This window comes from Brachionichthys hirsutus, chromosome 12 (assembly GCF_040956055.1).
Source record: "Brachionichthys hirsutus isolate HB-005 chromosome 12, CSIRO-AGI_Bhir_v1, whole genome shotgun sequence".
Taxonomy (NCBI): domain Eukaryota; kingdom Metazoa; phylum Chordata; class Actinopteri; order Lophiiformes; family Brachionichthyidae; genus Brachionichthys; species Brachionichthys hirsutus.
This window is the reverse complement of record NC_090908.1, coordinates 13205530-13220207: the sequence shown is the minus strand read 5'-3', so window position 1 is coordinate 13220207 and position 14678 is coordinate 13205530. Positions and strand designations below refer to the sequence as shown.

Genomic DNA, 14678 nt, shown 5'->3' with positions numbered 1-14678 from the left:
AGCTGAATTCATGTTACAGCATCCGTATTGATAAGTGTAATAATAATAGTGTAATAATAATGTAATAATAATAATGTAATAATTTCATTTCAGAAAATGGAGAAATCAATTTCTGAAATGATTTCACTGCTTAAGATGAAACGGAGGCGACAACATGAAATCATTTTTTAAATAATTTTTATTGTGTCATTTCAAAATCCTAAAATAAATAAAGAGATAATGTTAAAACAGTTTAAGATGTTTGCTCTGTAAACAAATAAACACGTACACAAACTGTACATGTTTATTTACAGTGTTAAAGGTTCAAAGAATGTTGGATCCGTTACTGCGGAAGTAACGGAGTACCGGAACAGCCATCCTTTCTTCTCGTGTCCGTGGCTTGGATTCTCTCGCGAGACACGCACACACCCACACACACTTTTAGGTTTCGTTTCTGATGAAACCCGCCCTTCCCGCCTGCGTCGTTTCTAGAAAAGTCCTTCCGCCTGTCGCGCGCAGACCGGAGCCGCCGGACGGAGACGGTCCGTGTGCTCCTCTTCCTCCTCTTCCTCTTCCTCGCCTCCGCAGCAGCGAAGACGTCCCGGTTCCTCTGCGGGTTCAGGTCGGTGCGTTCTCTCCTCTTTGCGTTGGTTGTTTGTTCAGAAAAACGGGAACGTAAACGCCGTGACGTCATTTTGTCACGGCGCGTTTGAGCTGCGTCGGCCGGCGGGTCCAGCGCGCAGCTACTTCCTGGTACCGGATACCGGACCACCACCCCCTCAGACCCACACAGAACCTCAAACCGGATCAAACCCGCAGGGAGTCACAGCGGTCGCTTTCAGGTGTAGTGGTTAGCGCGGTGGCCTCACAGCAAGAAGGTTCCGGGTTCCAATCCCGTCGGTGTGGAGTTTGTATGTTCTGCGTGGGTTTGAGAGGTTGTTGTTTTGGCAACGCGCTGGCGACAAGTCCGAGGTGTGCCCCGCCTCCAGTGGGAGGGGCTCCCAACAACCTGCAATATAGGAGGATGGGTGGTTCCAAGAGGGGGGGGGGGCGCCTACTAGATGGTTCTAAGAGGGGGGGGAACCGGCTACTAGATGGTTCTAAGAGGGGGGGAACTGGCTACTAGATGGATCTAAGAGGGGGGGGGAACTGGCTACTAGATGGTTCTAAGAGGGGGGGGGGACCGGCTACTAGATGGTTCTAAGAGGGGGGGAACCGGCTACTAGATGGTTCTAAGAGGGGGGGGGAACTGGCTACTAGATGGTTCTAAGAGGGGGGGGGAACTGGCTACTAGATGGTTCTAAGAGGGGGGGGGAACCGGCTACTAGATGGTTCTAAGAGGGGGGGGGAACTGGCTACTAGATGGTTCTAAGAGGGGGGGGAACTGGCTACTAGATGGTTCTAAGAGGGGGGGGGGACCGGCTACTAGATGGTTCTAAGAGGGGGGGAACTGGCTACTAGATGGATCTAAGAGGGGGGGGGACCGGCTACTAGATGGTTCTAAGAGGGGGGGAACCGGCTACTAGATGGTTCTAAGAGGGGGGGAACCGGCTACTAGATGGTTCTAAGAGGGGGGGAACCGGCTACTAGATGGTTCTAAGAGGGGGGGGACCGGCTACTAGATGGTTCTAAGAGGGGGGGAACCGGCTACTAGATGGTTCTAAGAGGGGGGGAACCGGCTACTAGATGGTTCTAAGAGGGGGGGAACCGGCTACTAGATGGTTCTAAGAGGGGGGGGACCGGCTACTAGATGGATCTGTGGTGTCATTTATTGTTATTTTGCATCAATTGAGTAATTTAATATTCGTTTTATTTGTTTTGTTAAATGTCGATGATTTATGTACGAAGGACTTTCAACGGAAACAAGACCGTAAGAAATGCTCCTCTTAGACAGGTTGTCTGACTGTACTTGTACTGTAATACATGCTACTATGTGACTGTACTTGTACTGTAATACATACTACTGTTTGACTGTACTTGTACTGTAATCGAATCCAAGGAAAAATATCGGCTTTGGATTTTTTTGACTTGGATATAATTTTGGAACTCGGTGGTGTGGTTGTTTGTCGTGTTGCGGCTTTACCTCAGCCGACAACCACGGTCCAGCGGCAACAACAACTCGGGCAACGCCTACAACTTCAGGAAGTGTGAGTAACTTGGCCTGAAGTAAAATGCCACCGAAATCCAAACAAGATGGAAAAAATGAAGACGATCCAGTATCGCTCGCACAAGTTAAAGAAATGCTGCAACAGCAGCAGCAAGAAAACTTTAAAGGCTTTGTCAAAATGATAATGGACTCCACTAACGCTAGGCTGGAGACATTAACAAAAGATGTACAGGGAATAAAAACAAGCTTGCAATTTACTCAGAAAGAGGTGGATGACATCAAAACGAACAACGCTAAACAAGCTAATCACTGCAATGCTATACAGACAGATTTGTCCAAACTTTGTGACAGTTTGCCCGCTGTCACTGATAAGATGGAATATCTGGAGGGACAGTCCAGACGGAACAACTTGGTCTTTGATGGGATGATCGAGTCACCTGGAGAGACTTGGTCTGAGACAGAGGAAAAGGTGAAAAGCGTTTTGGTAGAGAAATTACAGATACGAAAGGACGTGGAGCTGGAGAGAGCACACCGTATAGGAAAACCTGCCGGAGATAGGCCCAGGCCTATTTTGGTGAAGTTTTTAAGGTATACGGACAGATCAATCATACTTCAACATACCAAGAACCTGAAGGGAACCAAGATCTACGTAAATGAAGACTACACAGATGTCGTGAGGAGGAAGAGGAAGGAGCTGATGCCAGACCTGAGAGCCGCCAGAGAAAGAGGAGACATCGCTTATCTACGACATGACAAACTGATCATTCGTCCTCGCAACAGTGCTTCAAAGTAGATGCGACAACAGCAAGCAGCCAGCCAGCCAGCCAGCCAGCCAGCCAGCCAGCCAGCCAGCATGGGTAACTACGCGCACAAGTTCAATGACAGAACACACAACATTCATGCATCCTGGAATTATGAATGTTCAACAATGGATTAACGATCATGACGATCTGGAAATAAACCCTTTTTATTACACTGATCATCATCCACAGGACATAGAAAATGACATTGATCCAGAAAATAACCTTCTCATTAACATGAATAACAAATGCCACTATTATACAGAAGGTCAATTTAACGATACTATCATTTCTAGAGACAAAATATCAATAATTCACTTTAACAGCAGAAGTATGTATGCTAACTTTGATCATATAAAATATTTCCTAAGCCAGTTCACACAGTCTTTTAGCATCATTGCTATCTCAGAGACTTGGATGAATAGTGAAAGGGGTATTGACTTTGAGCTGGATGGTTATGAACTGGTGTATGTGAATAGAGAAAATAAGGAGGGTGGTGGCGTTGCATTGTTTGTGGACAGGAAGATGCTTTTCAAAGTTGATGAAAAGCGGTCTGTGGTAGTGGATAATGTTCTTGAATGTATTACGATAGAAATATTATTAGAGAGAAAGAAAAATGTCATTGTGAGCTGCATGTACAGAACACCAGGTTCAAATATAGACCTGTTCAGGGACTGGATGGAGGATAATTTTTCCATAAATCAAAAAGTCACGTTTATTTGTGGTGACTTTAATATTGATTTACTGAACCAAAACGAACATAAAATAACAAATGAATTCATCAACACATTATACAGTTTAAGTCCTTATCCTAAAATCACCAGACCTAGCCGTCTTACCTCTCATAGTGCCTCGCTCATTGACAATATTTTTACAAATCATATTGACAATAATACAGTGAGTGGATTACTAGTCTGTGATATCAGTGACCACCTGCCAGTCTTCACAATTTACAACAATAGCTATAGAAATATCCAGAATGACAACAAACCACATTATAGAAGGGTTAAGACAGAAGAGTCTTTGGATAAACTGAGGAATGATCTACTAGCGCAGGATTGGGAAGTTGTATATAAAGAAAATAAGAGTGATAAAGCATATGATTTATTTTTAAATATTTTTACTGCCTTATACAATAGACATTGTCCAATTAAACTCAACAGAATAAAACAAAATTCCAATAATAACCAATGGATTACAAAGGGTCTTCAAAATGCTTGTAAAAAGAAGAATACATTATATAGAGAATTCCTAAAGTACAGAACGTTAGAAGCTGAAAATAAATATAATAAATATAAAAATAAGTTGACGAGTATTATGAGGATATGTAAAAAGGATTATTATAATAAAATATTAGAAAGGAATAAAGGCAATATGAAAGGTACTTGGGATATTTTAAACAGGATAATAAGAAATGGCTCGAGACAGCATAAATTTCCACATTTCTTTATGGATAATGATTTAAAGATTGATAATATGAAGGAGGTCGTTAACAAATTTAATCAATTCTTTGTAAGTGTTGGCCCACAATTGGCAGAAAACATACCCAAGACAAATATGAATGGACCCTTCGAGGAAGTTAAGGAAAGAAATTCCTCTTCAATGTTTCTAAATGCAATACAGGAAAATGAAATAATAAATACGGTTAATGAATGTAAAAACAAAACATCAACTGATGATTATGATATGGACATGAAGATGCTAAAAAAGGTCATCATAGGGATCTCTAAACCACTTACTCACATCTTCAATCTTTCATTTCAAACTGGGCAATTTCCACAACATATGAAAATAGCAAAGGTTATACCGATATATAAAACTGGGGATTGTCACTATTTCACTAATTATAGGCCAGTCTCTCTACTACCTCAATTCTCAAAAATCCTAGAAAAACTATTTTCTTACAGATTAGACAAATTCATAGGAAAATATAACTTACTCGCTGATAGTCAATATGGATTTAGATCAGAACATTCAACATCACTTGCTTTAACTGAACTTGTAGAAATGATAACAGATTCAATAGATAAAAAGCAATATGCAGCAGGAATATTCATTGATTTAAAGAAGGCTTTAGATACAATTAACCATGATATATTGATTAAGAAATTGGAGTTATATGGGATCAGAGGTGTGGCTTTGAATTGGGTTAAAAGTTATTTAGAAAATAGAGAGCAATATATTAAGGTCGGTGACTGTTCTTCAGAAAGACTGAAAATTACGTGTGGGGTCCCCCAGGGGTCAGTATTGGGACCAAAACTATTTCTCCTTTACATTAATGACATATGCAACGTATCTAGACTGGTTAAATGTATTTTGTTTGCTGATGACACAAATATTTTTTGTACGGGTGAGAATTTGCAGCAACTTTTGAATGTTATCACTTCGGAATTAAGTAAAATAAAAATATGGTGCGACAAAAATAAATTATCAATAAATTTGAGCAAAACTAAAATTATGTTTTTTGGAGATTATAATATACAGAATCAGGTACAAATTGATGGTGTGAACATTGAAACAGTAAAGGAAACAAAATTTTTGGGAGTGATAATCGACAACAACATTTGCTGGAAACCTCACATTAGGTATGTTAAATCAAAAGTCTCTCGCAGTATTTTAGTCCTTGTCAAAGCTCGGCATGTCTTAGATCATAAAGCTTTATTTATTCTATACAACTCTCTAATCATGCCATATCTACATTATTGTTCAGAGATATGGGGAAACACATATAAAACTGCACTCCAACCAATTTTTATTTTGCAGAAAAGAGCTATACGTATCGTTCATAATGTGGATTATAAAGCACACACTAATGATTTAGTACAGCACAAAACAATTCAAGTTTTATATAAAGCAAAACACTATTTATTACCACACAATATACAAAAAATGTTTCATGAGAGACACCAGGGATACAATTTCAGAAATATGTCAAATCTAAAGGTCCGTAGAATACGCACAACAAAGAAGGGTTTTTGTATTGCTGTCTGTGGAATAGACTGAGTAATGAAATGGAAAATATGTTGAGTTTGACTTTATTTAAAAGAAGGCACAAAGAAATGATTTTGCAAACATACAGGGACAATACCTGACAATATCACTCGTGAGTCCAAACATGGTGTGAATTGCTATCTTTAATAGCAAATAATGTATATTATAAAAAGGAAAATAATTTTATGTACATTAGCTAGTAAATTGATAAGGAAAGATGATGTTTAAGTTTAGAAGGGGTAGGGTTAAATAAGTATTTACTTCTTCCTACTCCCTTTTGCTCACGTAAATTGCATAGTTAGTGCATTATGGTTATTATTTAGTGTTTGAGTTATTGTTAATTAATATTACATGTGCTGCGTGTGTGTGTGAATATGTCTTTGCATATGTGTGTACAGTATATATGTGTATTTATGTTTATGTATATGTGTGCGCATGTATTTGCCATTGTTTTATCATTTTATTCTTGGTTGTTTACGTGGTCGAAATAAATAAATAAATAAATAAAAATAATACATGCTACTGTGTGACTGTACTTGTACTGTAATACATGCTACTGTTTGACTGTACTTGTACTGTAATACATGCTACTGTTTGACTGTACTTGTACTCTTAACATTCTATCTAATAAATATATTCATCATCATCAGATGGTTCTAAGAGGGGGGGACCGGCTACTAGGTGGTTCTAAAAGGGAGGAACCGGCAACTTTGTGGTTCTGGTAGGAGCTAACCGGTTACTACCGTAGATGGTTCTGATTGGGGGGAACCGGCTACTTGGTGGTTCTGGTGGGAGCTAACCGGCTACTACCGTAGATGGTTCTGATTGGGGGGAACCGGCTACTTGGTGGTTCTGGTGGAAGCTAACCGGCTACTACCGTAGATGGTTCTGATTGGGGGGAACCGGCTACTAGATGGTTCCAGCAGGATGTTTTTTGGGTCAACATCAAGTGGTGGTTTCATCAGTTAGTGTGGAACGAGGTCAACTGGTTCCTCTGGTTCTGCTAAAGTGTTGAATTCCACTCCAGGTTCTGATTGTTCTGCGCAGCATCCATTAGTGTAAAGATCAAGATGCATTTAGTGACCAGCAGGAAGTGGTCATGCGCGGAGAGACCGTGTGATCGGCCAGTAGACCGATCACACGGTCTCTCTTTCCCTTGTCTCTTGCAGCATCAGAAGACAAGACGTGTGGTTTGTGATGATGGATGGATGACCAGGGAGAAAGGTAAAGCTGAAGCCTGATTCCTGGTCCGCTTCGATTCTGGTCTCATTTAAGGTTATCTTTGTCTCCTCAGTGGTTCCTACATCTCTGGAGGAGAACCCAACGCCGCCATGGCTGAACCAGGAGACTGGAAGGTAAGTAACAGTCCAGCGTAGACTTCAAAATAAGATGCTCCTTCAGAAGAATCATTTCTAGTGTGTTTGAGTCGTCTTATAGTAGCGGTTATCGTTTCTGAGACGATCTAATCAACATGTTCAGAGAATTTAGCCAAAGATCATTTTTACTTTGCTGACAGGAAGAGGATCTCTCGCGTGAGATGAAGAACTGGAGTCGACATGAAGTCAGAGAGTGGGTTCTCAAGTTGGATCACGTTGATGACAGCGTTGCAGAAATGCTGTTTCAGCAGGACATTAATGGGTCCAGTCTGCTGCTCTTAGAACCAGCAGACTTTACGGGTTTGGGCGTGACCTTAGGACCAACAAAACTGATCATTCATGCCAGAGACCAGGTCGGGAAACTGGAGCACGAAGAACCGGCGAGTTCTATGAATCAGCCCGGAGGACCGTGCAAGCCGTATCCATTTGGTCGGTACAACGACACCTACCGGTTCATTGAGGGCAACTTCCTCGATGTTACAGAGTCCGGTGCTTTGGACCTGATTGAGCCGTGCCACGAGTATAAAGGTTTCATCCACACGACAGCAGAAACTAAAATGCTCAAGTTCACGGCTGAGGTGGTTCGCTTCGCCGCTGCTTGCATGAATTGCCGCACCAATGGCACCATCCATTTTGGAATAGGGGACAAGCCAGAGTTCACCCACGGTGAAGTGTTGGGGGTGGTGGCTGAGGACCGGGAGGCCTTTACGAAGGAGCTCAGATCTGCCATCGAGGGGTATTTCCAGCCCAAACAGAGGCCGGCTGCTCAGATTTGCATCAAGCCTCCTCGGTTTGTTGAAGTACTCAACAGGAACATGACCCCGACCAACAAATGTGTGATAGAAGTGGACATTGTTCCTGACTCGACCATCTGTGAAGGCGCCTACCACACTTACAGCGTGAACGTCAAGAAGACCAAGAAAAAGGCCAAAGCTTATGAAACGGACCAGACCGAAGCCAAATCGGTGCCGCAGTTCTTTGTCCGTGACGGCGGCAGTAGCAGGGACCTTCTCCTACCAACCACGTCTGCCAAACCTCGGGAGGAATACAACCAGTTTGTTGCCGGGCTGCCACACCTATCACAACGCAGGAAACGAGCAGAAGAGGAGCGCCTCGGCGTCGTGAGGAGCAGCACCCAAGGCTCCAGGTTAGTCCAGATGGTGACGGGCGGTTCTCTGTCTCTGGACAAGTCCTGCTTCGAGCAGTATGTGATCGTCACTAACAGATCAGATGTAGTCCATTTTGAATCGCTAGGATTTCTGGTGGAACTCAACCCAACAGCCGTTCTGGACTTTGACCCAGAATCAAGTCCACATGGGTTACAGCATCACTTTGAACAGCAGAGTCCTCTGAACCGCCATTTACCGGTGCAGTATAAAATCACTGAAGGTGTTGAGGACATTGCAGACAAGTTGAAATTAACGCGACGCACCAGCTGGATATTCTGCAATGGCGGTGTTGAGAATGAAGCGCCCTCAAACATGGACCGGTGGTTAATAGAAAAGGGAGCCTCAGTTCGAGATGTCATTTCTTTCTTGTGTCGGAAAAATGTGCTTCCGAACAAGAGATTCCTGGTGGTGTTCCTGCTTTGGTCCGCCGTGACGGAGAAGATGGACCCTCTCGTCGAGACGTTCAGTACTTTCTTGCAGGAGCTCAAAGGCAAAGACCAAATCCTTTGTATTTGTGACAGTCAGAATGGATTTACCTCTTGGAGGGACCTAATCGATGCTCGATGTGGAATTGACATCTCTGACAGATGCATCTATGAGCTCAGTTTCGCTGAAGTCAACGGCACTGTCCTCAGCCTTCTGTCCAAAAACCGTAGAACCCAACGTATCCTACCCAGTGGTGGAGGAAGCAAAGTGTTTCTCGAGAAGAAAGTCGAGCGTAGCTTGAACACTTTAGACATCCTGTGCATGAACCAATGCGAAGGAGGAAATGAGGACAAACTCGACATAGAGGAGAACTTCTACACGGGCAGAAAAGTGTCGTGGTGGAACTTCCATTACTCGGATCAGCCGGGATCCATGCCATTTATCAAACGTGACAAGTTTGACTTCATCATGGACACCGTCATTCCAGACATGTGCTCCCTGAGAAGGGCCTGTGTGCTCTTCAACCTCATGCATCTACCTGGATGTGGTGGAACAACGCTGGCCATGCATATTTTATGGACTCTCCGGGACAGATTCCGCTGTGCTGTCCTCAGAGACAGACATGCAGAGTTCCCTGAAATCGCTGAGCAAGTTGTCAAACTTCTAACCTACAAGAAGGAAGAACAATTACCCCAGGTCCCGGTTCTGCTGATGGTAGATGATTTTGATGATATGGAAAAAGTGCTGGAGCTGCAACAGCTGATTGAAAAAGAATGTGTGAAGAAGCACATCCAGTCCAAGTCGCCACAGGTGGTCCTCCTAAACTGCATGATGTCAGAGTCCCTGTGTGACACGGAAACCCTGGACCGAGTGTTTGTGGGAAATAATCTCTCCGATAAAGAGCAGAAATTGTTTGAAGAAAAACTTATAGAAATCGAGAAAACCTACAAGAATGCTCAGGAGACCTTCTACGGATTCATGTTCATCAAGAAGAACTTCAGCTCAGCTTACGCACAAGGTGTGGCCTCCAAGACCCTGAAGAGCTTCAACCTCACCCAGAAACCATCGCAGCTCCTGGCAGTTCTGGTTCTGATGCATGTTTACTGTAAGGGCGCCTCACTCTCAGTCTCTCTGTGTGAGGAGTTCCTCGCTTTTCATGGAAAACCAATTTTTGGAACTGTCAAAGTCGAAGACTTGTTCGGAAAATTTTCAACTTTAATGACCAGTTGTACTGTTCAGAGTAAGGTAGTACACCAAGGTTTCCAGATCAAATATTCAAGTATCGCCAGGTTCTGTTTGGAGGAACTTGAAAAGACGCACAATGTGAGCAAACTGGATATTGCCGACCTCCTGCTGACCACAGACAAGTTCTTTGAGAACATACAAGGCAAAGACAAACTCCTGCAGGATATCCACCACATTTTGGTGAAGAGATATCATTCGGTGGAAGAGTCTCAGTTCTCACCCCTTGTTCAAAACATCATAAAGGAAACCCCAGGACTGGAAGAAATGGTGCTAAAGAATGCGTCCAAAAGATTTGAGAAAGACGCCGTCATCGCTCAGTTACTCGCCAGGTACTACTACCTTAAGAAGAGGGACTTCCTGGAGGCAAAATTTTGGGCAAAGAAAGCAAAAGAACTTTCAAAAGACAACTCGTATATTGCGGACACGTTGGCTCAAGTGATCAAGCATGAGCTGAAGAATGTCATCTCAAGCAGCAAGGAAGGTCCCATTACTCCTGAGACCATGGAGATGTCTCTCACGTTGGCTGGGTCAGCGATTAGTGCGTTCAAAGAAGCACAGCACCTCGCAAAGAAGGAATCAATTCAGCGATTGGCAGTCAGGACGGACAACTCCCCCTTCAACACATCAGGGTGCCTTGGAGAGATCCAGGTGGGAATCCTTCTCATTGAAGTCCTGGAAAAGACCCCGGTGTTCTCCTCTGACAACGTCCGCCATGACATCCTGAGGCAGGTTCTCTCTGGAGAGCTCAAACTGGAGGCCATCGAGAGCTCTGATCGTTCGAAGAGCAAATACAGACTCTACTACTACAACCTCAGAAACTTTGAGGACGTAATCCACGACCTGAAAAATCGAATGAAGAAGAACTTTGAGTTCCTCGATAACTACTTCGTAAACCTGAGCAGCAGATTTGGCACGACGGACATCCGCGAGCAAGTAGCCCAAAACGAGCTCTTCAGATGTTTCGAAAAGTACGCGAAGCATTTCTGCAGGACGGACTCCACGTCGCTTCTGAATAAATCCATGTTGAAACTGCTCCAAGCCAGGCAGTACCTGGAGCTGCACAAAGCCGACACCTACACGGGGATCCTGAGGTTCCTCTCCAACGGCGTCTCGCCCGACACCTTGGAGAAGGTCGCCAGGACGTACGAGTTCCTGTGCGAGCGGAACCCGACCGTGAAGGACAGGGTCAACTTCCTCTACGCCAACGTTGTGCTGAGTCGGCTGAAGCTGCAGTCGCCGCTCATTAAGCCGTACACCAAGCTCACCCATTTCCTGAGCGAAACGTTGCGTCTACCGATCCCACTCAGTGAGAACCTGCCGCTGCACTTCATGGCGGTTCTGCTGCTGTGGCCTCAACAGAACCTGCTCAGTCCAGAGCTGAGGAACCTGAGCCACTACATCTCCCAGGTGAGGACCTCGTATCACACGGTCATGGACGACGTGTGCAACGGCAAGAGGCCCGTCATCCACTTCTTCTTGGGAAGGAGGCAGCAGGGCTACGAACGCCTGGTCCACCTCGGAGCCATCCGACGTTGTGTCGCTGCTAGCCAGGAAGAGTTCCCCTCCATGTGGGAAAACGGCAAACTGTGGAAAGACAAGAGGGTGGAAGAACTCCTCTGCAGGGTCTCCGGCCAGGTGAAGGGCGACTCCATCCTGGCAGAGACCTGCTGTCCAGAGGTGAAGCTGGAAGTCGCTCCAGTGTTCCGAGGGCAGCTCAGTGGGCGCCCCGCCGGGTCCAAGGTGTCCTTCTTCCTGGGCTTCACCATGAAAGGCCCCCTCGCACTGGACATTAGCGAGCTCTGAAACCGGGCCGGGTTCCAGGAGAGATCCAGAGCGTCGCGTCTTTGATTTTTAGAAAATAATCCATTCATCAAGTCTTAAGATCACAACAAGCCTTTTAAAAATGTCATTTAGATGTTTCTCATTTTAAACGCTTTTTAATCGTGGAAATCTTTGTTTTGTTTTTCTGTCATGAATTTCCTGATTTGGAGAATTCATTTGTGCGACTCTGAATGAACCGATCATGACCCGGTAATGTTCCAGAACCCCCCCCCCCCCCCGCCTCCAGTCGGGCTCCACGATCATAACCCGGTAATGTTCCAGAACCCCCCCCCCCAGCCTCCAGTCGGGCTCCACGATCATAACCCGGTAATGTTCCAGAACCCCCCCCAGCCTCCAGTCGGGCTCCACGATCATAACCCGGTAATGTTCCAGAACCCCCCCAGCCTCCAGTCGGGCTCCACGATCATAACTCGGTAATGTTCCAGAACCCCCCCCAGCCTCCAGTCGGGCGCCACGATCATAACCCGGTAATGTTCCAGAACCCCCCCCCCCCCAGCCACCAGTCGGGCTCCACGATCATGATGTTTGAAATACAAAAGCACTTTTATCGTTTTTGTTTCTCTATAAAGATGTTCTGTGTTATTTCTGCCTTAGTTTAGTTTTTTTATTGATCACCATGTTCATGAACTTTTACTACCCTAAATGTCGGGTATATTTAGATGTGTACTATAATATACTATACTAGTGTACTATTTTGTACATTACGTGCTTCTCAATGTGCTTCAAATATGTAAAGCTGCTTTCATTAAACACAAAGTTAAATAGTGGTCTGGCTTTAAGGGTGTATTTACATGCATGAGACACTGGAGGGCGCCACCAGCTCAGAAATAGGAAAACCCTTTACTGGACTTAAGAGACCAGAAACTTTAAGGGGTCCAGTCCAGAGGGACCTTCCTTTGTCATCGGAGCTCTGGGCTGCAGCTTTGAGGTTCTCTTAAGTAAAGTGGGCTGGAGACGTTAAGCCGTTTGGGGGGGGGGTCAGGGGGGTCGGTCGGTCCCACTGTGGAAAATACCGGCGGATTTAGCAGCACAAACACGGAGAGGATTTTCTGCATGGTCAGTAAAAGCAGGAAAGCTGATATAGCGGCGATGCATGATGCTGGGGGGGGGGGGGGGGGGTCAGGGAGCAACTCACTGAAGCCCCCGCCTCACCTGCAGGGACGCTCAGAACTTAGATGGGTCATTATAGCGGCGTTAAAACTAATAACGGGTCGGGCCGCCCTTAGCAGCGCCTGCTAGCATGCTAGCATGCTGGTCAGGTGGGGGCGTGACTTAAAGCTCCTCAGCTGAACCATCCCGGTCCAGCCCGCTGTAAGAAGAGGGACAGAGCGATCAGAATCAGAACCGCCTCTATGCTCTCTTGTCCCGAGCTAACCAATCCTGCGCCGCCATCGTTCCGTCTCTTAGCTGACAGCGCTCAGCCAAAAGGGGAGGGACTCGGCTGAACTCACCTGGCCATAGCCACGCCCCTTCACAAAGACTGTTTGGATCGGTTTGGCAGGGAAAGTTCTGCTCGTTATTCATTTCTGCATTGAAATAAAAAGGTTTGATTTCGGGCTCATTTTGAGCCCGACGGCGGGAACATGCGTGCACCTCAGTCCCGGGACTCCCCCCCCCCCCCCCCCCCCCCCCATCCTGGTTCCCATGTCTCTGCTGGGGTTAATCCCTGAACCGCAGGTGTGATAATCCCAAACAGAACTGACAGTGCCCAGGCCCCGGTCCACTTTGATCAGGGGACCAACAGCTGCGCCCCTGTTGGTCCACAAACGATCCCGGGCCCGCCCCCAAAGAGCCAGGAAGGTAAAACAAAGGCTTGTTCCTGGGGGGGGCTGTTTGGGGGACAGTCCATAATAACCTGAAGTGGAAGACGACGTGAAACCACCGTTACTCTAACGGAGCGCTTGATGCCTGTGACCTTTGACCTCTAACGGCGGTTCTTCAGAGTCCCCTGGAGGAAGTAGGACGCGTCTGTTTCAGTCTGCGGTCATCATCATCATCATCATCGTCACCATCAGTTCGCTTCAGTGAGTCGACCCCGCTTCACCTTTACACACCCAGAAATATTCCCTCAAACAAAACGAGTGTTTACCCCATGTCATCTCTCCAGGTGAGCACATCAAGCGTCCCCCAAGAAGAAGAAGAAGAAGAAGAGTCACTCAAAGTTGGTGAAATATTTACCCTTTTTAAACAAGAGTTCGTCCTGCGACCCAGGAAGGTGTTTCTCTCTGCTAACATGAGCTAACAACGCTAACATACCAGAATAACATCAGACGACCCAGTTTGGGTTCTCGTCAGAACACAAGAACCAACACGACTGGTTTAGAACGGGGGACAGTAAATGTTCAGTAAAAACAAAATCACATCGCTCAAATGTTAGCGTCGTAAAATATCTAAATTATACGGAACAATTTAAATATGAGATTTATTTTTCATTTCCAAATATTTGCAGAAACAAAAGATTAATCATCTTTTCAAGAGTTGTAAATACTGAGAGCATAAAAAAATACATTATGAACACAAGATGAAAAAAACTAAATATTAAAACTGGAATAACTCCAAGCTCCATTTTATTAAACAGAAGCATTTGTATTTTTATTTAATTTTAAACATGATGTGTGATTATTGTTTTGTTTTTGTCGTGTTTGGTTTTTTGATTTTGAAAATGTTAAAAATAAATTGTACCAAAAAAAAAAAAAATGCGAGAAAAAAGGCAAATTAAAGAATTTGTAATCTGTGAAAATGT

The 14678-nt window shown here is 44.8% G+C and overlaps 1 protein-coding gene across 1 annotated transcript; it reads left to right on the top strand.

Moving 5' to 3' along the window:
- The first annotated feature begins 226 nt into the window (after positions 1–226).
- LOC137902128 (sterile alpha motif domain-containing protein 9-like) lies at positions 227–12696 on the top strand. The gene is made up of 3 exons (XM_068746188.1): positions 227–601; positions 7172–7232; positions 7394–12696. Exons 2-3 carry the CDS (start codon positions 7209–7211, stop codon positions 11894–11896), a joined length of 4527 nt encoding a protein of 1508 aa, XP_068602289.1. The 5' UTR covers positions 227–601; positions 7172–7208; the 3' UTR covers positions 11897–12696.
- Positions 12697–14678: the final 1982 nt, after the last annotated feature.

Coding starts and splice junctions, on each gene's coding strand:
- LOC137902128 (XM_068746188.1), top strand. CDS start 7,209: ATGGCTGAACCAGGAGACTGGAAG. Junction 7,233..7,393: donor CTGAACCAGGAGACTGGAAG/GTAAGTAACAGT, acceptor CTTTGCTGACAG/GAAGAGGATCTCTCGCGTGA.